At 40.4% G+C, this 22,937-nt stretch overlaps 4 protein-coding genes and 1 long non-coding RNA gene across 6 annotated transcripts in view; 4 read left to right on the top strand and 1 right to left on the bottom strand.

Moving 5' to 3' along the window:
- galt (galactose-1-phosphate uridylyltransferase) overlaps positions 1-7,987 on the bottom strand; it is a 40,079-nt gene extending 32,092 nt beyond the window's left edge. Inside the window, 4 exon segments of the mRNA XM_010782420.1 lie at positions 6,249-6,297; positions 6,673-6,748; positions 6,910-7,079; positions 7,820-7,987. Of these exon segments, the coding sequence (XP_010780722.1) occupies positions 6,249-6,297; positions 6,673-6,748; positions 6,910-7,079; positions 7,820-7,856 (332 nt within the window). The 5' untranslated portion in view covers positions 7,857-7,987.
- A 277-nt stretch (positions 7,988-8,264) lies between these two features.
- On the top strand, positions 8,265-11,516 carry sigmar1 (sigma non-opioid intracellular receptor 1). Its single transcript, XM_010782421.1, has 5 exons — positions 8,265-8,564; positions 8,706-8,757; positions 9,123-9,271; positions 9,576-9,668; positions 9,821-11,516. Exons 1-5 carry the CDS (start codon positions 8,420-8,422, stop codon positions 10,048-10,050), a joined length of 669 nt encoding a protein of 222 aa, XP_010780723.1. The 5' UTR covers positions 8,265-8,419; the 3' UTR covers positions 10,051-11,516.
- Positions 11,517-12,964: 1,448 nt separating this feature from the next.
- On the top strand, positions 12,965-14,939 carry LOC104955175 (phosphoinositide 3-kinase regulatory subunit 6-like). Of its 2 annotated transcripts, none has more exons than XM_010782422.1 (7): positions 12,965-13,131; positions 13,211-13,316; positions 13,401-13,478; positions 13,569-13,659; positions 13,740-13,792; positions 14,034-14,134; positions 14,229-14,939. In XM_010782422.1, exons 2-7 carry the CDS (start codon positions 13,239-13,241, stop codon positions 14,365-14,367), a joined length of 540 nt encoding a protein of 179 aa, XP_010780724.1. In that variant the 5' UTR covers positions 12,965-13,131; positions 13,211-13,238; the 3' UTR covers positions 14,368-14,939. The 2 variants fall into 2 exon arrangements, with proteins under 2 accessions (XP_010780724.1, XP_010780725.1); XM_010782423.1 differs by having other exon boundaries at positions 12,968-13,131; positions 13,405-13,478.
- Positions 14,940-18,241: 3,302 nt separating this feature from the next.
- On the top strand, positions 18,242-20,514 carry LOC104955400 (katanin p60 ATPase-containing subunit A-like 2). The gene is made up of 3 exons (XM_010782727.1): positions 18,242-18,385; positions 19,348-19,418; positions 20,271-20,514. The coding sequence occupies exons 1-3, from the start codon at positions 18,335-18,337 to the stop codon at positions 20,512-20,514; spliced, it is 366 nt and encodes a 121-aa protein (XP_010781029.1). The 5' UTR covers positions 18,242-18,334.
- Positions 20,515-20,581: 67 nt separating this feature from the next.
- LOC104955176 (uncharacterized) lies at positions 20,582-21,954 on the top strand. The gene is made up of 4 exons (XR_799430.1): positions 20,582-20,618; positions 20,894-20,995; positions 21,329-21,427; positions 21,892-21,954. It is a non-coding gene; the product is annotated as an uncharacterized lncRNA (long non-coding RNA).
- The last annotated feature ends 983 nt before the right edge of the window (positions 21,955-22,937 follow it).

Genomic DNA, 22,937 nt, shown 5'->3' with positions numbered 1-22,937 from the left:
TTTTTTAGACCGAGTGAGTAATCTGTCTGCAGCATTTTGGACCTGTTGTAGCCGGTTTATTGATGTTTTGTTGAGGCAGGAGAACAGAGCATTACAATAATCAAGCCATATTAGACAGTTATCATTGCCATTAATTGCCTCGTCAAACTACGAAAACGTTCGTTTGTCACAAAATAAATTACACTTGTTTGACTTAGATTTGAGGGCATGGGCTTGAGCATGATGTAATTCTGTTATCACATTCGCTAACCTGTCTGTCTTTAAATTCTTTAAACAGCTCTGGATGCCGGTCGGCGAGGTGCTTAGCCAAGTTTGATGTGTTGCCTCCCTTGGTTTGCAGGGATCTAAAACATGTCTTACAGACAGGCCTCGTGGTGTCCGTAGGCTTGCCCTCACTGTCAGAGATATAGCTCAAATACTTTCAAATTTCGCTTCTGGTGTCTTTTTTGTCAACAAGCCGAGGCGCAGCGGCAGTTGCACTCCCACTTGCAGCCATGCGTTTTCTCACATGCTCTGGCAGCTAGCGCGTGAATGAGAGAGGGGAGGGACTGTAGACACGGCTGCAGTGCAGGGAGTGGAAGCAGAGCGCTGAACACACATGGCTCTTATTAAAACGGCGCTTTCTCACCGGAGTACTTTTCCCCGTCATTCTTAAAGTACCGATACTAACGAAACGGAGGAATCGTAACGTTTTTTACGGCAGGGTATCGCGGTACCTTTCAAGTATCGGTACACCGTGCAACACTAGTAGATATGACTTTTTCTCAGTTAATCTCCGTTACGTTGTTTCCATAACAACTTCCTGTCAACGGCGCTAACTCTCCTTCAAAATAAAAGCATGTCCATACAAAATAGGAAGCCAAGCCAAATTACCCTTAAGACAACTGCATCGAAAGTAACAAACACAATGCAATATCCTTTTCAATTTCAAAGAGCACAAATTGGGTTATATACATTAACAAATAACTATAAAACAACAATACTGTAGAATAACAAAATGAATGCCGTGAATAAACCGAAATACACGTGTTGAAGCGGTTCGCCTAGCGGCCCACAGGCGGCTTATATCCAGGAGCCAGAACCTCCAGCTGTGCCTGCCACCAGGTCAAGATACACTGTGGCTCAAGGGCCTTCACCACTGCCATCACCACCAAGGACCAGCAGACCAGCATCACTACAGCTGCCTCCACCTCCATCTGTGCCTGCCACCAGGTCAAGATACACCTCGGCACAAAGGCCTCCACCACAGCCACCAGCATCGACTCAGCCAGCAAGGAGGTCTCTTAGAACAGGGGTTCCCAAACTTTGCCATGCCAAGGACCCCATATAACATTATCCTTTGACGGGGACCCCCGTGTTGCAATATTTTTTTAAATGATGAGTACATTCTGATGGAAAATATGACTAATTAATCATACAGCTTAATACATTTTCTTAATATATATTTGTATTAATAATTAATAATCAGTTATTCTTCACATTTTCTTTTTAATTTATCTTTTGTTTTTCATTCATTACATTAATTGTGTGTTCTGTTATAAACATTCTTAAAGGTCCCATGTCATGGCCATTTCCACTGATCATAATTCCATTGTTGAGGTCTACTAGAATAGATTTATATTGTGCAATTTTCCAAACTCACATTGGTTTCTCATACAGCATCTCTGTAAACTACGTGTATTCACTGAATTTCACTCTCTGCCTTTAACGGCTCGTTGTAGATCCAGCCCCCACCCTCCCTGTGAGCACAGTGTGCTCTGATTGGTCGGGATGTTGTGAATCGCGCTGAGCTCCGTGGAGGTGTCAGGGCTCGACATTAAGGATTGCCCGATGGCCCGGGGCCATCTAGTATTTAGCTTGGGCAATGAAGCCTCACCTGCTGGTTGCCCGATCGGGCAATCTATTATGCCAGTATCATGCAGCTCGCGGATCCAGTAATGAGTGACCCGACAGTAAAACTAAACATATCTATAACTAGTTACGGTAGTTTCAGAGGTACGAGTGATATTCTAACCTGAAGTGTGTGTTTTGTTCCGCTCACCGCTGCATGTGTATGCAGAGCTGCGTGTCGACTCGTCAGCAGCAGCTGATCTCCTCTCTCTCGTCAGATTAGGACTTTCACTCGCGTTTAGTGTCCATATCGATCAGATCGCAGCTAGTTCTAGCTATGATAGGAATACCTGCTTATTAAAAGACACCTACACGATAAGTGGTCTATGCAACGGGTGAGGCCACAAAGTATAGCGCAGCATTATGCTTTGTTATACTGCCCAAAGAACCCAGAGGCATTACGAACAGATCAACGCACAATCAGCCCAGACAGGACATCTCTCTCCACATTAAAGTGTTAGACATTAGAATTTAAACAATATTATTATCTGTCAGCATAAGTGGCGCAACTTGAAGCGGTATTGCGCTAAAAGGGAATTAGCTGCTAGTGAGTATGAAGCCCTCTTTATCGGGAAGGTCAACGGGGTGGGTGGGGGGGGGGGTGGTAGTGCAGAGTTTCGTGACAACAGAGCGTGTGAACCTTTTTGTGATCACCTGTTTCTACCGCAGTGCTGCTGTACACGACCGACGTTACACAGCCCTTGTCCAGTTTCAAACCATCTGTAAAGCGGCAGCTCGATTTGTAATTGGCTTGAACGGGCGGTCGTGTGATTTAAAAACAATAAATCAATAATTAAATCCAATAAATATTAAAGATTGGCATAAAAAGGACACATAGATTGATGGATAATAATTATTAAATAACATAAAAAATTAAAAAAAAAAAAAGTTTACACTTTAAAAAAAAGAAAAAATTCCCCTTTCCCTAAAATTGCGTGACCCCGCTGGCGCCCCCGGGGGTCGGTCCCTACTTTGAAAAACACTGTCTAAGGCCCCCGGCTACACGAGGACGATAATGGTAAAACGCATATGCAATCGCATAGCAAAAAGCTTCCGTCAACGCATAGACACCGGAAAGTTTCTGTCCACCGAGACAGCTCCGTTTGGCTCCAACACCGGCTGGAGAAGCTGCAGTACCAATTGCCGATGCCTGTACGTGGCGCTGCAACATCCCTCCACAAAAGCAGCGAAGAAGCATGGTTGTCGTGGTTGCCCTTGGTGTGTTTTTTACGCGNCACACCATAAACCGGGCCCTGAGCTCCTCAGAACAAGGCCTCCTAAGGGTGCCTCAAACCAGGCTAAAGACTAAGGGGGACCGTGCCTTTGAGGTGGTGCCACCACCTCAAAGGCACGGTCCCCCTTAGTCTTTAGCCTGGTTTGAGGCACCCTTAGGAGGCCTTGTTCTGAGGAGCTCAGGGCCCGGTTTATGGTGTGAGGGTGGATCAGGTCATTCATGTAGGCTGGGGCTTGGCCATGGACAGCTCTATATGTGAAGACCAGTACCTTGAATTGGGTTCTGAGATGGACAGGGAGCCATTGCAGGGCAGAAAGGATCGGAGTGATGTGGCATGTTTTTTTGGANATTGATGTAGGCTGGGGCTTTGGCCATGGACAGCTCTATATGTGAAGACTAGCTCTAGAGTCAACACACAACAAACAATAATCTCACAACGACAGACAGTCTGTCTGTCGTTGTGAGATTATTGTTTGTTGTGTGTTGACTCTAGAGCTAGTCTTCACATATAGAGCTGTCCATGGCCAAAGCCCCAGCCTACATCAATGACCTGATCCACCCTCTCACCACAAACCGGGCCCTGAGGTCCTCTGAACAAGGCCTCCTAAGGGTGCCCCGAACCAGGCTAAAGACTAAGGGGGACCGTGCCTTTGAGGTGGTGGCCCCAAGGTTTTGGAACAAACTCCCCCAGATAATAAAAACCTCGGCCTCAATAGAGATTTTTAAGGGTCAGTTAAAGACCCACCTGTTCCGACAGGCCTTTGGGTCGTCGGAGGAGGTGAGTTAGTGGCTGTCTTTTTTTTATTGGTGTTTTATCGTATGTTTTATCCTATGTATTACCTGCTGCTGTTTTATGCCTTTTATTCTACATTTTATAGTTTTACTTTGAATTGTGTCCTGTGTACTGTACTGTAAAGCACTTTGTACATCCGTGTTGAGAAGGGTGCTATATAAATAAAGTTTTACTTACTTACTAAACATTAGCTGGCCGGCTCTATTGTGATTAGTCAACTGCTTAGAGATGTCCCGCCCCTTGTCAAGACACCCAAATGAATGTCCAGCCGAGGATAGTGCTTGAAGATATTTATAATCATTTTAAGTGTAACAACTGACTTATGCTGCGTTCACAGCGGACGCCATGCAAATATTTCACTGCCCCTATTTGTTGTATAATAGTCACTTAAGGACTTTACTAGGCCTGGAAAAGCAAGTGTTAATATTTTTCCACCAGATTTAGCATCATTTTTCTGAGACTGACAGCATGACCGAGAAGGGGAGATACGATAAATCATCAGGAATATTTCTCACCTCTTCCCTCACCCCATCTCTCTTTTGTCTCCCATGACCCAAATCCCCCAAATCCCATTTGCTCTAATTGGTTGTTGATGTAGCTGCCGGGCAAATAGTTGTAGTCAAGCTTCATCTCTTTTGACAGTGTGCTCCACAAGCAAGAAAAACTGTACTGAACAAGCGAACAACCACTCCCTACATCATGAAAACAAAAAGACTCAAACAGAAGGAATCTGCGAGGAAGAAAAACACCCTGAGACGTACAAATCAATAAAAAGACAGGGCAACAAGTCGATCAATGCTGTTTCTCTGCTTCTTAACTCTGCCAGCAGAAATGACTGACAGCTGCTACATCAGACAACTTTTAAACACATGTTTGAGATATTGAGTGACGACTTAGGGGGCATTAATATTCCATCGACAGAAAATGTTTAATGCAAAAATGGCACAAAATCCAGTTTTAGCCTCTTAACCCTTAAATGTTTTTTTGTATCCTGAGGGATACAGTCATTTGACAGGCTGTGTCCATGTGAAAAATGGGTGTAATAATAGTGTAAATAAAATGTAATATGGGTGTAATATTGGCCTAATAACAGTGTTACATAGGTGACATAACAGTGGGTATAATATGGGTATAATACGGGTAACAGTGGTGTATACTGAAATAGGGGTGTATTAATGTGTAATGTGGGTAAATTAACCACATACTATGGATATATAATGGGTTTTATAACAGATTATTTAAATGTGATTGCCCATTTAAGGGTTTTAATATATACTTTTTCATCATATTGAACTGAATGTCTTTGGGTTTTGGAATGACAACACTAAACATTTAAAGACTGGTAAAAGTCCCCTGCTATTTTTGTTTACATTTCTTACATGTATTTTATGTGATGGGTACAAAGGAATGTGGGTAACATTGACATTAGACATTTTCCACTATTTTCGGATTTTATAGACCCTGTTTAATCAATAAAACATTATGACAAATGTTTAAGGTGTAGGCATCATGACAAGGACATGTCTTTGATATGATTTGAATATGGAACATTAGAATTTGAATCAAATCCTCTTTTCATTTAAATGTGCTTGACACTTATTTATCCATGGCAAAGCGGGAGCCAAGCTTTAATAAGAAAACTTTAAAGCAAATATTTGTTTGTAATTGTACACTTCTTTGTTTTGTAAATCTCAGTGAGCACCAGCAAAAGATACGCGTCTACTTCTAATAAAACATCCCCCTCTGCTGGCGTCCCGTAGGAACACACACTTATTAATATACTGTGTGTATGTGGACGGTGTGGATTTGTAATTGTGTTTTGCATAGTTCAAAATGTCACGAACACAAGGAGCATTGAGTGTGTTGATCACAAAAAGCCTCTTCTCTTAATAGCTGATTATGCAGATTCGAAGCAGTGAAAGGAGGTTGCCTCAGCATGACCGCTCTGATTGCACTGCTCAGCTCCGATTTAATTAGTCATACATTTGAATGTATCATCGTTTTTTAGAAGGAACGTTGATTAAGATGCATCCTTGAGTTAATTCTAACCACATGCTAATTTAAATTACTTATTGTTTAATACTCATCTCACTGGTTTGTTGGTAAGGTACAATATGAAACATACATTTCACCATTATTTTAATACAATATAATTTGTTTAGAACAAGATTATTAATTCAGTCCTTTTATATGCCTCACTTAATAAAGAATAGTGTCCATCATTCCCAATAATAACATTTAACAGCCATTGTACACAATACAAAAAGCATCACAGTGTGACGGGAGACATTGATTAATCCTGCATTGTGTGACATGGAGCTTTGTTCTTACCAGACACCCCTGGCAGCCTTAGATTGGAAAAGTGGATGTTGATCTGAACCTGAAAAAAATGTAAGTTGTTTCAAAATATAATAAGGTATTACTCTTTTTAACAACTACTTGTTGTTAAAATACATACAGTAAGTGCATTGATCCATCTGAACATATTCACCCTGATTGAACTGTCTATTGTGCTGTGAAATTATCTCAAATTTGAAATGTTTTGTGTCTAAGATGTAGCTGAAGTAATTTGACTGCTTGATTTTGCCGTCCTGTTTCTGATGGGTTTGTGATTTGTTATACAATTGTGGCCTGTATTTAATCCAACATTGCAGCATTGGTTGTTCCCAGACAGACAGGGTGGAGACTCTACTGAGTGCACTTTTTTAGCCTGAGATCAAATCTGTATTTTAACTGCATCAGAAATTACATTTACCAGGGTCAGGAGCATCTGGCTGTAGAGCAGGGAAGTCATTTTCAAAAAGAAAAGTGCTGTCGTAGTTAGGATTTACCTAGAGAGAAACAGACAGACACAGGGGTATCACAAAATAGGAGACAATATTATATAATTGGCATTTGTTCATTTACCTCAAGTGCCAGGATATGCATCCCAAATGACATGTTTGTATATATAAATGACATTGATTTATTCAAAGTAACTACCTGGTCTTACCTCTCCATTTGCACGTGTGTTCCCGGGACAGAGTGGGTTGCTGGGGTCATGTCTGGGTACATGTTCCTCAGGAGGTTTTTCTACCTGACCTGCCCAGGGTCTCTTCATGCGGTGGGCCGACACCAGGACCCAGTTGTCCCGCAGAGGATTATAACGCAGGTGCTGGTGCTCTGAAGGGTTTCGGAAAAATAAAACAAGAGTATGTAATCACACAGAGAGCTAGTTTGAGGGCAAAAAGGTGACCAAAAGCAAATTCCAATCATGTGCATGTTATCCACCTGATGATGTGTGGCCCAGCATGGAAACAGCTGATCACTATTTTCCTTGTCAATAATTTGGCCCTTTCTTGAAGAATAGGGCAGTAAGACTAAACATGTGAAAGATATGTTGCCTTTTAGTTATAACACATACACAATACATCCAAAAGCCTCCAAGCATAGTTGATTATGGTAAAGTCATGGATTATAGGGAGCATTGTGTGCTGTTGCTGCAGCCTACAACAGTAAAAACAGCAGGAACTCAAGTCACGAGACTACACAGCTGGCTCGGTGCAATAAGCATTCTGTCAATTCAGGAAAACAGGCCTGACTGAGTGGTTTGGCAGTAATATAGATCTCATGCACCATACACGTTACTTTACCATGGAAATTCAATATGACTGAACTCCAATGTAAATGTATTAATGTAATGCTTCATCTAGCAGGCTATCGGCAAAAACAGCTTCCGTGAAGAAAGTATCGCAAGACATTTTTTGAATGACAAGAGCGTACTAGTAAATTAGACTTGTAAATATGTTGTTATAATAGTTCGACATTATTTCATGAATGGCTCTTGTAATGTAATCAACAGATCTGCAGCTATCATATCCTTGATGAATGAAATTATCCCTTGTCTCACGAAAGTTCCGTACCTTTAGGATCAAAACTGACTTCTTTATTGCCGCTCATGTCTTTCGGTGCAGTTTGAGAACTGTCACCTCTCCGGTATGGAGTCGCTGAACCATAAACTCCTTTAACTTTGTTGAACAGCTAGCTGCTTGTCAACAACACTCATCTGCCTTCTTCCTGTCTATCGACATGGGACAAAAATATGGCTGCTTGGGATACATTGACGTTTGAAGACGAAATTTTAAGGGGAAAAAAGGGCAAAAACGACAAAATTATATATACAAAAAACGGAAAGGTTTGAATTCAATACAAACTATACAAATGTTTTTGAGTTTGTAACTCTTTTTGTGAAAGCAAACGAAATAAATACAAAACTACTTAAAGGGGGTTTTTCATTTCGCTGGCAACCCTGAAGTTGCTGACGCCTAAGTGACGAACTCCTCCCCTGATTGGCTGAGCAGCCAATTCCCTCCCCAACTGACCGGGAAGAAGCTGTCAGTTGGTCTCCACCGTCTCACGCCTCCTCTCCTTATGGCGTGTTTGAAACAACCTTACTGCCTCTGTGTACACGTGTAGTCAACGCTGCTGCTGTTGTGTGTGTCTGTTTTATTTTAGTTTCAACCATGCCTATAGTTAAAACGTGTTTAAAACTGTTCCTGTTCGGCGCAGTGACCGTCATGACCGTGCTGCTGCTGCGGCACTGGATGGCCACCAAGCAGTACGTTTTCAACAAAGAAGACGTAGCCAAAATAGCCAAACAGTACGCAGGTTAGTTTGGTATTGAGGAGTGTTATAGCTACATAAATTCAAAACTAACCTGCTGTTCAGTCAAATGCAGTCTAAAGTAGAAATTCGCGATTTAAATAGCCCAAATAACATATAATTAACAGTATATGTGTGTATTCTTAGGACAGGACCATGAGCAGGCCTTCTCCAAAGTGGTGGTGGAGCTCAGGAAGAGGTACTCACACTTTGTTTTTGTTTTTTAATCAAAAATGTACAATATACTTACTGTCATGTAAGCATTTGTTGCTGCAACTGATAAAAAAAACCTCATTGAAGCATTAACTATCAGGGTGTTTATTTGTAAGTGAGGTTTTTAATTGACTCATATTCAGTCAGTTGAAATGTCATTAGATTCATGTTTGTCTTTAAAGCTACATGGTGGCAGAGCTGTTACAATTCAACCAAACTTGGTTATTTACTCTGCTTTGTAGACAGGGCTGCATCTGATGTTGTGGAGTTATACAATATTTTAAACACAATTATTTCAAGTAGTTGTGTAGCATTTTATTTAAAACAGCTAATAAAGTGTACCTGAACTAGGTACCCTGGCCACATCCTGCCAGACGAGGACCTGCAGTGGATCTTTGTGAACGCTGGTGGCTGGATGGGCTCCATGTGTCTGCTCCACGCCTCGCTCACTGAGTACCTGCTGCTGTTTGGCACTGCAGTGGACACAGGAGGACACTCAGGTGAGGAGTGAAGGGGGTTAAAGTCTGCAATCATAAACGTAAATGATGCAGGGGAAGAACACACACATTATATTATTACCTGCAGCCTTATCTTTTGTACTGAGGAAACCGTAAAGGATTTATGTAGAAAAAGAAAACGTAATATGCAGCATATATCCTACACTTTTATTACATAAAGACTGTACTTGAGTCTTTTTCCTAGTGATGTGTACACTCTATATTTGTGTTCCTTCGTTTTTTGGGATCAATCTGTGTCATTAACCAATAGAAATGTGACTCCATGTCTGCTCTCTCCTGCTGTCAGGTCGTTACTGGGCTGAGATTTCTGACACTATCATATCCGGCACCTTCAGACAGTGGAAAGAGGGGACAACCAAGAGTGAAATATACTACCCCGGTAATACCATGAAATATTTTTCCAATACATTTCATGTTTTAGTATTTGTGATTTCCTTATTGACCCAAATGTAAGCTGTAAAAATGTTATCTGAATGAGAAAATGTTGTTGTCATTTCCTCGTCCCTTACTTCCAGATGCTCTTCTCCACAGGTGACACCATCGTCCACAGTATAGGAGAGGCGACATCCGTCCAGTGGAGCGGCGGGACGTGGATGGTGGAGTACGGCCAAGGTTTCATCCCCTCCACGCTGGGATTCGCTCTGGCGGACACCCTGTTCAGCACCCAGGACTTCCTCACCATGTTCTACACCGTACGCGTCTATGTCAAGTGTCTGCTGCTCGAGGCCGGGACACTACTCACAGAAACGGGGGTTTTCTGAGGCACGGTGGTGAATTGGACAGTAACATTTCAAAAGGTTTGCCTTGTCATCACATCCGTCCCCTTGACCACTATCAGTCTAGCATCAGGGAAACTCCATGCTAGATTATTCACGTTTAAATATTTCTACCTGGAAGTGTAGTATCTAAATTTGCAAAAAGTACCGGTTCTCGATTCAAGTTCTTGCCCCTCGTTAAGGCTATCCAAAATACAGTGTTTAATTCCTTTTTTTTCTTTTCTACTCTACACAACATCTGAGAGCTCAAACATAGTCAGTGAAGTCCTCAGTGTTTTGTTTTTTTAAAACCTGGCTTAAAGAATGGAGACCTAAAGACCTTTATTTACAAGTAGGTTGCCAAATCATTATTCTGGGAATAAACAGATAACACTTGTAACTGGCAATTGAGTATACACTCACTAGTAAACAATCACTTAAGAAAAAGGATTCAGCTATGATAAATACTGGTTTGGGGACCAAGGAATCACTTTAAAAACAGATATGCTTAATTTGGCTTGAAACTAACTTAAATACATGATTCAAAGCCAAAGCACTCTATTTTCTTACTAAATACCATTTCATATTTATAAGCGTGTAAATTGTCACCATAAAAAGTCTAATTTCACAAAAATAAACGTCAATAAGCGTGTTTGCTTCAAAGAATACATTTGATAGTTGGCTCTAAATCCCTCATTGACAATCAATTATCTGTTAATAATATTTGTTTAATGTGGTGAAGTAAACTGCTGCCTGGATGATGTGTGCAATTTCCTATTTTTTGGCTCAGAATGAGTCATAGTCAGGTTCACTTCAGCTCAGCAGTGCTTTAAAGATTACACATACTCTGTCATGGTGTGTGATCTACTACTTCAGAGCTACTGTGCAGCACCCCAGTGCAATGTTCTTCTCACAACCCCACTTTATTCTGGATTTTCTCTTTCACCTTGGTAGACAGCTATTTTTTCAATTCAATAGATCTTCTGAGAAATATAGGAGCCATTTCAAATATGTGTGCGATTTTTATTTGGCAAAAAAATGCGTCCCTATATTGCTTTTTCCTGAAGTTTGTTATATACGTTTTTGTGGTCAAGTACGTTTACATGAGTTTGCTACAGCCGCTCTTCATCGTGTGGGACTTTGCACTAGCCCTATTGGGCAAAAACAAAACACTATACACAGGCACTTGGAATTGTACTTTACAAGCAAATAATATCCACCATCTCCCAGTTAATACCTTTTCAGCTATATTTTTAACAACATAAGGTTTTTTGGGAGTAAACATACTTTATAACTATCTAAACTGTAGTTATTTGGTTTCCATTCAGCAGCATCAGTAGCACTGTGGTCTCATGGATGGATGGCAAAACATTATCACTGTACCTTAAATGTTGATGTTTGGGTGTACAATATGCTGTGGGAAATATGGAAACTGACAGTGCCAGAAGAAATAAATGCTTTTCAAAGTTAAATAATGCAAGCCTGATTTATTGCTTATTAAAACACACGCATCTGAAATCTTGGAAGAACTCAACTGCACTGAGTAATCCATCACAGCTCCTGCAAAACCAACATCATAAACATCATGGGTATTTTTGGGTGGTAAACACAAGCTGAGTGAAAACACAAAACTGACCTTATATACTCCAGAGAGTTAATACAAATCTGGATGAGGTTAGGGAGTGTGAGTAGGTGGAGGGATGCTGCGTGAACAGATGGTGGTATTCCAAATAACAGAGGCCAGCAGAACAGAGCAGAGACACATCCGTCCTCATCTCCGTCTGTAAATGCCAAGAGGATGCAGACAACCTGATTTGTTGTCATCAGATCCATGAGAGAGGGCCAGGTGATGATGATGGAAGTGTGTGTGTGTGGGTGTATGTGGTGTTTTTAACCTGTGTGTGTGTTTATATTATACTATAGTGTGTCCNGGCCCTTTTTCCAGTTCAGAGCAATAGCCCCTCCAAATGTCTGTGCACGTCCCTGGTTTTGTGCCTGCACCACGTCTTTTTGTCCGGTCGGGTCTTGGAAGACCGGAAGCTGTGTCGTTCATAAAAACATTTTCTTACTCAATATCAAGCCACGATTATTGTTTTTATTTTAAATTGTATAATGTCTGACTTTTTTTGCCGTCCGTGAGGACAAGATATGGGGCCGCTCAGAGCCTCAGAATACTGAAATCTGTATTTTTTAAATCTTTTTTTCCTTCTAATTTGTTATTATTTACATTGCTTTTAAAATCGTTCTGTGTGACACGAAAAAAAAATGGGGAAATCGTGTTGGTGAGCACGAATCAATAGATTAAATTTCGTGAGTATAACACGAAATGCTGGGAGACTGGGTTGTTTATTTTGCCACTGCCGTTTTTGAATTCACCAGAGGGGTACTGACGTGGTTTTGGCTTAGAACAAAACCGGAAAACCTCTTAAACCTGTATTAACCACTACATTTTTCATGCATCTAACCGACAACTCATCAAAAACGACTTTGAGACAACGAAACATGGAAGTGCTGAGATGCTAACTAGCAGAGCAGTGCTTTGAGCTAATGCTAAGTAGCGTGCTTATATGCTCGCAATGAAAATGCTTAGATGCTAATGTTAAGAGGGTACAATATCTACCACATAGTATACTGTTTAAGGATGCTAACATTTGGTAATTAGCACTAACATTTGCATCCATAGAGCCATTATCTAAATAGTTATCAGCGCAATAAACAATATTTAATTTCATCTTACTGTACAATATTTAATTTTACATTCTGTTCTTGTTTATATCATATTCTATGTACGTGTATATAGGCTTCTTGCACAATTTTGTATTTGTATTTTATTATACATGTTGCATCGTTGGAGGAGCTCGGGTCATTTTAATTGCCATTTCTACACTGTAGCTTATGACATTAAAACCTTTGAATCTTGAATCTTGAAAATGCTAGTACCATAGCTAACACCTCTGCAATATTTCTCTACTGCAGCAGGCTAACAAAAGCAAGTCACCGGTGCAAAACCACTTCCTTCTGGACACGCTGTGTTACTACCTTCGCTGTGGGACGCAGCCAGTCAACCTGCCGCTCTATTCGGTTAAGGTACAGTGATATAATGAACATGTATGCAAATGTAAAAGGCAGAGGGATGTTGGGTTCACATGCACTTCCTGCTGTTTAGATAACCCGCTCCAGCTCTGAAGGGCAATATGTGGTGGAGGAGGTGTTTGTGTCCCATCTGGAGGCCGACATCCCAGAGTTCACACACCTCAAAGAAATGTTATCAAGTATGTTTCTGGACCTCCTTTTATCCTTGTATACTAACTATGACTATTAAAATCATCGCTACTCAAAGTGACGTGTTGTTTTTGGCAGGGAAGGCGTCTGTACGGCTAAAGAAGCCAGCAATCAAAGTCTTCGGAGCAGTCATCTCTGTCACCTACACAAAGGTACAGGACTTATATTTAATGGTCATTTGAATACCTTCTTTTTAGTATTCACTTCAGCAGATTATTGGCTAACTATCATATCCTCATCAGATCTCTCTAAGCAGACGACAGGTTGTAGATGGAGAGGCGCTCATGATCTGTGGCGTGGTGGTTACATCAGAGCCGGCAGCTTTAACATCAGGTTTTCCTTCTTTTATTTTTACTACGTTTACAGATGTATATCAATGCAAGAAAATAAAATCCTTATCACTTTTTCTTCAGGTGTAAATCGCCTTAATGTCATGTTTGACAGTCTGAACCCGGCGTACAACTCAGTAAGTATTTAATTATATTTCTGTTATATTTCAGTTTGAGCTAATGCTAAATAGCGTGCTAACGGATCGCAATGAAAATGCGGAACTAACATTGCCATGCGTAGAACACATAAAAAAAAACTTCCAGATGAGGGAACAGGAAGTGCTAAAATGCTGACTCAATTCAGGTTTTTTTAGGACTCATTCCTGCACAACTTTATTCTAACTGAACCTTTCTAAACCTTTTCTGTTTACATTTTAGACGATCAAAACCCAAAGCATCACCATCCGGACGCTGGAGCATCGAACGCTCTCCGTGTGTTTGGACAAAGACTTCCGCAGGACGTACACTGACGTTCAAAGGTCATTTACGACACTCAAACATTGCTTTTTTGATATTTTCTCTTAACAGTAAGCAGATTGAAAGTGATATAAATGTAATGTTATTCCTTTACAGTCTAGAGATCACTCCCTGTTTGGACCCAGGATGTGACATCGGCTCCCAAAGATCTTCAGTTCCAATTGTGGACTTTAGCAAATATCTGGACAAAGCCTTCTCGCTGCCCATCCAAACGTTCACAGGTGTGACCGTCTGAGGACCGTCAGCTGTGTGCAGAAAACGCTGTAGATAATGCTCTTGTTGCAAAACAATGGTGGGTTACAAAGTGTAAATTAATCCAATGTTTGTATGCTAATTGTAAATGCTAAAAAGGGGAGCTTAAATAAAAGCATTACCAACATTTCCCTATCCTATTTGACAAAAATCCTTTGTTGTTGTAATGTTAATCCCTTAAAATAATTGTTTTATTATCGCACTTATTTAAAATATGAAAATAACGTTAAAGCAATGTATAAGAGTTGCTTTCAATGCAGTCGGACTACCACTTGGACATTTCCGTTTTTGTTTATTCCAGCTAATTTTGTGGCATGTTCATCAATATATAGCAACTGGGAGTTAGTAATCATTAATTGACGGTCCGTTGTGTGAACTGATAGTGACTTGATCATTTGTTTTAATGGTCGAGTTCATAATTATAAATATCTTGGCTTTTGGTTGGACGGTAATCTGAACTTCAAACACCATATCGAAGTTCTAACAAAGAAATTGAAATTCACTCTTGGCTTCCTTTACAGACTTAAATGTTGTTTTTCAACTTCATCCCGTAAAAGGTTGGTCTCTGGCTTATTCCTGTCCCAGCTGGCAGCTACGGTGACACCGCTCGATTTATAGGATTTGCCCTGTCCCACGACTTGTCCTTGGCCAAACTTGACCCACTCTACCATGCGCACTGCGTTATAATCAAATGCACCCTATAGGACTCATCATTGCACACTGTATACGCCTAACTGGATGGTCCTCACGTCACTATGCGTAAGGATGCAGCATTGGTTTTTATTAATGTATAAAGCCATTTTTAAGGAAAGCTTCCTCTTACATATGTGCCAGCGTTTGCTCCAGTTTGTGATCTCACAACCTCAGATCAGTGCCTGGATACGGTTCCAGTTCCTGCTGTGCGGACTCATGCTGGAAAAAGGAGTCTCTTTTATTAGGTCCCTTGGTCCTGGATGACGCTTCAATCACGCCTACAAACTGACGGCACTTGTCTCTATAGCCCTGTTTTAAATTGAAGTGTCAGAAGTCCCTACCACCGCAGCTGTTCTTGCAGTAATAAGTACTTTTTAGTGTCCTAATGTGCACAATGTAGTAACTGCTTTTTTTCGTCTTTGTTGCTTAGTTATGTTCTCCTGTATTTTAATGTTTGTGGTTATGTGTAACGTTGCCGCCTTCTTGGCCACGTCAGCATCTGGTAAATTTAGATGTTTATCTCAATGCTTTTATCTGGTTAAATAAAGGTTTAAGAAATAAAATAATTAATCTCGTATTAAATCTATTATATAACTTCATTTACTTTAGTACAGTTAAGGTTTAGTTTAAAGGTACTTTAAAGTTGTGTTTCCGTTTAACTGGTAAAAAATAAGTGTTATTCTGGATTTTTTTTTTTTTGTTTCTAAATTCCTCAGCTGTGAATGTTATGTAAAAAGAAACATGTCATAAAGTAAAATGCTGTAAATTAAAATAACGCTAATGACCTAACATATTTAACCCTTAAGTGAAATCAATGATTTTCTTTCTAAATTAGAAAGCGAAACGTTTTAGAACAGTAGCATTATTATATAAATAAAGTAAAAGTGTTATATAATTATACTGTTATTACTTAAGGTATTATTTAATGCTGCAAAATATCAGCGTTAACGGCGGTAAATTAAGTGGAAAACGCTGGGATCATGGCTACAGCCATACCAATCGAAATGGCTTAGCCCCACCTTAGCCCACCTATCCGCGCCGCACCCGCCTTCAAAGTAAAGCAAAATAAAGTCTGGCCCAACCTCGCGCGAGTAAATTGCAGCAGACAGCAATTAGTAAGATTGATTATCAGTAGCCACCTTGTCTGGAAATACCGAGACAAGAAACGGTTTTGAAACTTTTGTAACGTAGTGATCGTCTTCTCAATAGAACATCTTTGATAATGTCTTCGCCATCAGAATCAAGATAACGGCGTGGGTTGTTGCAGGAAGTCCCGACGGAGAATAATTTTTGCTGTAGTAGATCTCTATACTACATCGATACACACTACGTGTTGAATAGAAATCAAACGTAATGAGATGAAGACCCCACGGTTTGATGATGATAGGTTGTGGGCTGTCTTCATTTTGACACACAGAACAATGATTTAATAAACCATACATAAAATACTGTATGTGAATATGGATATATCGCCTTCTTTCATTTATCTTATCTTCCTACAACAATATACATAAAGAAATGGCATATTTTTGGGACTAGTTGTGGTGATTAATCATGATTAATAATTTTTTAGCTGTGATTAATCTGATTAAAAATTGGTAATCGTGTGACAGCCCTATTATTATTTGAACAATTTGATCCTGTTATCGACTTCTACTTATTTTTTTACATTTGTTAATTTAAATAACAGATTTCCCCCCAAAAAATTAACATCCCTAATAAATTAATTATCCAGATAAAGCACTAAAATCTTTTCTTTGCCCCCTTCTGTAAAAATATAATAATAATAATACATAATAATAATAACGAAATATATAAAACGTACAGGTTGAAAACAAAACAAACTACTGGACTCAAATATCAAACAGAACATTAATTCCCAATAATGAATTTTCAAAAAATATTCCCTTTTCCTTTGGGCACAGTGGCCTCCCCCCCTGTAGGGGGCACTGCAGTGCGTAAAATCTCTCAGGTAAACACCGATAAAGAAGCGTAATTCCACGGCAACAGGTGGAACCTCCTTCCCAAAGAGACTCATACGTGGATATAAAGCAGGCAAATAGAGCTGCATGATGACCAGTAGAAAGCGTTTAAAGAAGGTTCCTGAGGGCCACAGGTCTAAAAGCGTAAAAGAGTATTTTTATTGTATTATCTTGTAAAGTTTAANATTAAGGGGCAACCGCTGCCCGGCACCCTGGTATTTCAGCTGTGTCGCCCGTCTTCGATTCTGAATACATCTCCTTTAAAGGGCTTGAAGAGAAGGAGGGCCCCTCCTTCTCTTCAAGCCCTTTAAAGGAGATGTATTCAGAATCGAAGACGGGCGACACAGCTGAAATACCAGGGTGCCGGGCAGCGGTTGCCCCTTAATGGGATAGGCGACGGCCTCTTTGACTAATCGCTTGTTGTCTTCCAGGCTAATGTCCTCGTAACACATGTCAGGGCATTGCAAATATGTCTTTTAGGAGGTGAACACACACACAGACACAGAGCGAGGGATGCATGCAGAAAAATATAACAAACTGGATAAAGGATTCCAAAAAGAAAATCAGTGTCACAAAACCTCCATTAGGCTTGCATAAATAGGTGTGCTAAAATAAAACACAACATGAAGCAAACAGAGGACCTTCATTATTACATAGCTCCAATGTACTCACAGGAAAGCTCTTCCCTGCCCTCTAGTGAACATATTCAGTATCACAAAATAGGATTTCTTTGGATAGAAATATGTTTACATCTCAGTATGGACATTCCATGACCCTTAATCAAGGCTCAAGTTATTTATTTTCAACTGATGCCAATATTTCTGATTAGAATGAATCATTACACAATGTCACTATTGACATAATAGTACATTTTCTTAGTAATAACCTCTTAAACAGAGGTCCACTTAGGCCTACTGGCTTTCCAAGAGTTGCCAAACCAATCCCATGCTTTCACTTGTGCAGCTTTGTAATTAGGCATTTAGAAAGCTATTTAATTTATTAATCATATATTTTTTTAAGAAACAATGCACATTTCCAAGTCGGCTACCTCTCCTCTTTCTGATAATACACTAAAGCTTAATTAAACTAGTACATAATTGTATTATCATTGTTTCAGTATTTGGTGTACAGGGGGATACTACACCTGAGAGTACGGTGGCCCCTAGGGACAAAACCCAGACCCCCACACTAACACTGAACAGACTTCAGAAACAAGTGGAGGCCAACAACAGCTTACTAATCATAACGTCTTCTCACTAAACTTCCAGAGACAAGATGGAGCTTTCATATCAATCTATGAAGGTTGCCCACCAAGCCCGGGAAGCGGTGAGTGAATAAGGGGTTTTCTTATTTGTGTTTTTCTATCAGGTAGACGAACTTCTTGTAAGCTAACAACTTTAAGCTAACTTCACTAGCAACTGAGACACTTTGGAGAGGGGCGTTTAACGTTAGTTTCCATTGCTTATGGCCAAATTAACTTTCCCATATGGCAAGCAACGTTATACTATTCAAAACATGGCCAGGTCGTCGTTGAACTGTGCCAGTTAGCTTAACAATTAGCTGTTAGCAGTTGAGTTAATCAGGATAGCTAGTTTTTCACGCATCCAGACCTACCATTAATCACCAGCGTCTACAGGTTGCCTAGATACCAGTCAGGTGTTTGTCATTAGTGGCGATTTGTCGCCCTCTACTGGGATTTTGCATGTCCGCATCCGAGTATACTCCCCGTTATAATGCCCTACACATGTGTAAAGTAGCAGGGAGTACAAGTGTAATCAAATATATATATATATCAAGATTACTACTAGACTTTTTTTTCGCGGGTGACATTCCAACTTGTCAAACGCAGGTGTGATTCATCAGTATAAATAATGAAAAAACCACAGTAAAGTACTACAGACAGGAAATCCCCCTGTGACAACAATCACATTTTAGCTGCTTTGGCTTCATGGTCCTTGCAGTATGCATTTAGAACCGACCCCCCCTCTTCTTTTCTACCATCAATCCATGGATCCATTACTATTTATATAGTTTAATATCATCAATTGTAAAATTGCCTTACGGGACCAGACTGTGCAGCATACAAGGAAAACTCCCCAAAACAAACCCCATAGTTAAGAGGGGAACAACTAAACATGTCTGTGTGAAAGACCCAAGAGTACATTTATTATTGGTTTTTCATGTCTAAACAAAATCACACATTGAACCAAACTTTTAATTATTTTGTTGACATGAATGCAGCAGTTGTGTTTGAAGAGCTGAGTGTGTTCTGTGTTGCTGTCCAACAGGACGAGCTGAGGACTGAGACCAGGAGGAAGAATCTCCTGATCCTCATTTATCACCACCTGCTGGGGCAAGGGTCAGTATACCTCCACAGTGGTGCTGCTAACACATATACAGTGTGCAGTCGCATGTCAAAACCTTTCAACATTCAGAGGCTTGTTACATTACATTACATGTCACTTGTTAGACGCTTTTATCCAAAGCGACTTACATACTCAATACTGTGGACAATCCCCACAGGCTTGTCTGTACTATAGTTTCTTAATGGGCCTTGATATGCTTTTTAAGGGTTTCCCTTTCCTGTAGTGTGTTACTGTTTATTGTATAGTGTGCATGTAAATGGTCTGCAAAGGCTAAAATCCCAAAGTTCCTTTTTTGCCTGCTATTAATGACATGTGATGTTGCAAAGAGCAGACTTACAAATTGCCAAAGGAAAAAGACTAGAAAGTGCTTGCATTTAAGGATTCATTACAATGACTGATATATGCCACTGATTTAGCAGGTATGTGTGAAACAGCAATTGATATGATCCGTGGTAACAAGTGTACAGAAGACCATGTATTGTGAAGCAGTGGGCATTGAAGTGCTTTGTGTGTTATAAACTGAGAATGTCTGACTTTTCTGGTGGCGATACAAGCAGTTCATCAAATAAAAGCACCTTATACTAAATCATGTGAGTCTTCCCAGACATAGTTGACCTCGATTGTGTTACTTTTTGATCTTTCTAAGGTGTGTGTGTGTGTGTGTGTGTGTGTGTGTGTGTGTGTGTGTGTGTGTGTGTGTGTGTGTGTGTGTGTGCTGTGTGTGTGTGTGTGTGTGTGTGTGTGTGTTTGTGTGTGTGTGTGTGTGTGTGTGTGTGTGTGTGTTGTGTGTGTGTGTGTGTGTGTGTATGTGTGTGTGTGTGACATCTGTGTGTGTCCGTCCCCAGCTACGTGTCTGCAGCGGTGGCCTTGGAACAGGAGACTAATGGAGGTGTGAGGAGGTTCCTGAGGTCTGCGGACAACCCAAATCGATCTGGAGATGGTGCTGGAATGGAGTACGAGGAGTTATCACTATGTCAGTTCCAGAAGTATTCCCAACCTTATCAGAAGAACGCGCACAGAACTAGGTATACCACCTCCACTAAAACAACCTCATGCTCAATTGTGATTAACAAGGACATTCTAAATTAGATTACTGTACTTGATCTTAATTTAGAGCTTAATTCCTATTTTTATTTTTCTTCTATGCCAAGTGGAAACAAGCAGAGAATATAAGGATAGTAGTGGAGTGAGAAGTGAGTTCTCCTCTTATAGGACCTTTTCTTTTTAGATCAATAAGGATTTTATAGTCAATACACATGTCCATACATGCTGAGTATTATGAGCAAAATAATATAAACACAATAAAACATTGCAGTTACTTGATCTCGGATATACATTAGATTAACTTGACTATGATGATTGAAGGACGGTCTGGTCTCGCTTCAAAGTGCAATTGATGATCAACTCTGACAGGTTATTATTGAACTTTTTCCCCTGAAACATGTTATTGGTATTCTGTGATGATCAGACGTCCCTGCTCAAGCTGTGAAGCCCCTTCCCCAAATCAATCCCTCCCAGAGCCCGCAGCCTGTCGTCGGAGCCAAGAGGACAGCCTGCTGGTTCATAAAATGTAAACATCAAACACACAATCAAGATCAGAATATGATTTGAGTGTGATCATTTCAAATTGATAAGTCTCCTTAGCATTCGTAAGCAAGTAGATTGTTGCTTTTATTATGCTTTTAGTGGTCTATATGTTTTATTATATGCTGTTTTTAATTTTTCTTATTATTTACGTTTATTCTGGTTTGTTTTGTGTTTGTATCTTTGAGTTTAAATGTATTTTATTTTATGTTTTGTTGAGCTTTCTCTTTGTACAGCACTTTGGTCTGAAGGTTTTTAAAGTGCATATATAAATAAAGTTGGACTGGATGATCTGAACTCCCGATGGCTGTGTTTCCAGTGAGAACGGCTCTTCTGTTCCTCAGAGTCCTCAGAGTTCGGTCTAAACTGGTCTCCTCCATCAGAAACGGACCAGCTGGGAGCGGCTACAACAGGTAAGGTACTAGAAACATATGGTTTTTATATATGGATAAAGTGGATTTACGTTGTTTTATGAACACATGTATGTGATTTGGCATGTCAGCTTTACTCACCCTTCAATCCAGGGGACAAACACGGGGTATGATTTCTACAGGAATATTCACCCGCTTTTATCCTTTTAATATATTTCTTTCGTTTTTTCTGTCCTTGCTGTAAGTAGAAGGTTTGACAGAATAACCTTTATGTACTTATGGTTTTATTGATGAGTCTCTAGAAACTAGACTAGGACGCCCTTTTGTATTTGGGGGTGACATGAAATAGCAAACAAATGCAAATTCCCTCATGTAAGCAAATGGGACACCATTGCGGACTCATAAATATCTACACACCGTCTTACTAGAAATGTGAAACGTTAATCACTATGGTGAGTTATTTTCTTTTCATTACTTTTGTACTTTAATGAGTTTAAATCTTTTTTCTCAGGGCCAGAGTGACTGAAGGCCAAAGTGTCATCCAAGGGAACGGGGAGTGACTTAGACCACATGGTGAATTATAAAACAATGTCAGTGATATTTATGAGACATTTGATGGCACACAATTCATGTTAACAATCCAACTCAAATAATATGAAAGAGCTTAAACTCACGTAGGACCACACGTAACATTCGTTATATCAATCTTAATGCTGGTTACGAGGAGCGGCTGCTGACCAGCCCCTCGTGCTTTGCTCTGGGCATGAGCGGTGGGATGAGAGAACTCGGCATTGCCATCATCAGGCGGGGTAATGAAATGATCACCAACACACGACCACACAAACACACACACCACACACACACAACAGCACCACACACGACACACACAGCACTATATTTCAAGCTCCTGAACAATGCATGGCAAACATTCATCGGCATTACACGTAAAAAATCCTTATTTATCTTAAGTTTGGCTCCATTCATGTGAGAAAATTATATACTTGAAGTTTGTTACCAAATATGTCCACCAGGGGCAGTGAAGTGCTTTGTTCGGGTTAAATTGATCTGCTGTATTAATGAAGCCCATGTTCTATCTATTTCCCTTTACTCTAAAAGGACAGCAAATGGACTCCTAATCTCACCAGGATGTTGAGCTGTCCACAGATGCTTCATTCTGCCTGTTCTCTCGTGTGGTGTGGTTCACCCCTAAAAGACATCTATCTGCGTACCGCCCCGAACGTGCGCTGGAGACATCATCGGCCTGGAGAGACGCAAAGCGATTAATCAAAGAGGCCGTCGTCTATCCCATTAAGGTGCAACCGCTGCCGGGCAACGCTGGTTATTTCAGCTGCGGTCGCCCGTCTCTCAGGTTCTGAATACATCTCCTTTAAAGGGCTTGAGGAGAAGGGAGGGCAGGCGGGTCAGGCTAGGTTTGTGTAGGCTGACATTAAATCCTATATCTGGATAATGTAGTAACACACACAGATGGACTGGACAGGGAAGGCAGGGAACACGCACATGTCGCCACTCTCCCCATCACCCCCGCTCGCCCTTCAC

Source organism: Notothenia coriiceps, unplaced genomic scaffold (genome assembly GCF_000735185.1).
Source record: "Notothenia coriiceps isolate Sejong01 unplaced genomic scaffold, NC01 NC01_scaffold00024667, whole genome shotgun sequence".
Classification (NCBI taxonomy): Eukaryota; Metazoa; Chordata; class Actinopteri; order Perciformes; family Nototheniidae; genus Notothenia; species Notothenia coriiceps.
This window is presented reverse-complemented; position numbering and strand designations above follow the sequence as displayed.

Bases quoted from the DNA above. Each gene is read 5' to 3' on its own strand.
- LOC104955400 (XM_010782727.1), top strand. From the start codon at position 18,335: ATGGAGCTTTCATATCAATCTATGAAGGTTGCCCACCAAGCCCGGGAA. The intron at 18,386-19,347 runs GTGAGTGAATAA...GCTGTCCAACAG, and splicing joins CCCACCAAGCCCGGGAAGCG to GACGAGCTGAGGACTGAGAC. The intron at 19,419-20,270 runs GTCAGTATACCT...GTCCGTCCCCAG, and splicing joins CACCACCTGCTGGGGCAAGG to CTACGTGTCTGCAGCGGTGG.
- sigmar1 (XM_010782421.1), top strand. From the start codon at position 8,420: ATGCCTATAGTTAAAACGTGTTTAAAACTGTTCCTGTTCGGCGCAGTG. The intron at 8,758-9,122 runs GTACTCACACTT...TACCTGAACTAG, and splicing joins GTGGTGGAGCTCAGGAAGAG to GTACCCTGGCCACATCCTGC. The intron at 9,272-9,575 runs GTGAGGAGTGAA...TCCTGCTGTCAG, and splicing joins GGACACAGGAGGACACTCAG to GTCGTTACTGGGCTGAGATT.
- LOC104955175 (XM_010782422.1), top strand. From the start codon at position 13,239: ATGTGGTGGAGGAGGTGTTTGTGTCCCATCTGGAGGCCGACATCCCAG. The intron at 13,660-13,739 runs GTTTTCCTTCTT...CTTTTTCTTCAG, and splicing joins GCCGGCAGCTTTAACATCAG to GTGTAAATCGCCTTAATGTC. The intron at 13,793-14,033 runs GTAAGTATTTAA...TTTACATTTTAG, and splicing joins TGAACCCGGCGTACAACTCA to ACGATCAAAACCCAAAGCAT.